The 1,318-nt window shown below is 44.8% G+C and overlaps 1 protein-coding gene across 1 annotated transcript; it reads left to right on the forward strand.

Moving 5' to 3' along the window:
• Positions 1 to 296: 296 nt before the first annotated feature.
• On the forward strand, positions 297 to 969 carry EAF02_010077 (uncharacterized protein; the record flags this gene model as incomplete). Its single annotated transcript, XM_038906125.1, has 2 exons — positions 297 to 527; positions 733 to 969. 2 exons carry the CDS (start codon positions 297 to 299, stop codon positions 967 to 969), a joined length of 468 nt encoding a protein of 155 aa, XP_038753852.1.
• Positions 970 to 1,318: the final 349 nt, after the last annotated feature.

Raw genomic sequence — 1,318 nt, forward strand, 5'->3', positions numbered from 1 at the left:
GAACAGCATTATTGGAAGTATCTTCGCAGTTGGGAGCGTAGCTGGACCTTTATTAGTATTTAAATGTTTCTCATCCTTCAATCGTTTGTTGCTATGATTGACACTAGAGTAGGGAGGGGCTTTCTCAGACTCCACGACATGGCGTTGGTGTTTCTACATCAATCTACCGATTGGTGGTGCCGTAATGATTTTCATCGCTTTCTTTTATGACGGTAGTCGTGGCCGCAAGAATACATCCAATTCAACGGGATTCAGTAGCCGTCGCGAGATTTGACTTGGCTGGTACTTTCACCTTCATGTCAGCAACGATTTCTCTTCTCTTGGCGCTATCATGGGGTGGGACCACCTTTGCATGGGTGAGTGCACGCATTGTAGCCCTACTAACTCTCGCCGGTGTCCTATTCTGTTCGTTCTTCGGTATCGAATACTGGATGAAGGATAGTGCCATTATTCCTTTACGTTTACTACGCCCACGAAGCATAATTGCAGCGATATGGTTCGGCCTCTGTCTTGGAGGTGTATTTTTTGTATGCAGTCCCACAACACACGTAAAATTTCATCTAGCTGACTTGAGTACTATTGCTGTTCTAGGTCAATGTTTTCTACATACGTGGGTATCGAAAATTGTTTAATGATGACACATACTGATCCAGCTATAGCGCTTTGGTTTCAAATAGTCGATCGTGTCTCTGTCACCAAGTCTTCCATTCTGTTCATTCCATTCATGATCAGTGTCGTTGGCGGATTTATGTTTGCTGGCTTTGGACTGCTGCAACTGGATATTATACGCCGTTCGTCTACGCTGGCTCAATTATCATGCCGATAAGTACTGGTCTTCTGATGACTGTTCAGCCTCAGTACAATTCACGAGCAAAATGGGTTGGATTTCAGATACTTATCGGAGCTGGAGTCGGCCTAGGAGAAGAACAAGGAATTTATATGGTGCAAAACAACGCTCCAAGAACTTGACGTCGCAACTGGCATCGATTATTTTGTTCGCTCAGATTTTCGGCGGAGCACTTTTCGTGTCAGTTGCAAAGGCGATTTTCCTAGAAAATGTTAGCAAGGCACTAAGAACGTCTGGCCCCCAACTTGGATCCTCACTCTGTTCTGGACGGCGCAATGACGGCTTTTCCTGGCAATTATTCTACTGAGACATCAGCAGAACTGCAATCAGTGTATGGTATTGCGACTAAGAAGCTCTGCGCGTTGGACTTCTACTCGCAACGATATCGATTGTGGAAGCCCTGATGTACGATTGGAAAAGTTTGAAGACTAAGCACAATAATAGGAGTGGTGAACGTAATAGTGACAATGA

Source organism: Botrytis sinoallii (genome assembly GCF_014898435.1).
Source record: "Botrytis sinoallii strain Bc 23 chromosome Unknown BSIN_024, whole genome shotgun sequence".
In the NCBI taxonomy this organism is placed as follows: domain Eukaryota; kingdom Fungi; phylum Ascomycota; class Leotiomycetes; order Helotiales; family Sclerotiniaceae; genus Botrytis; species Botrytis sinoallii.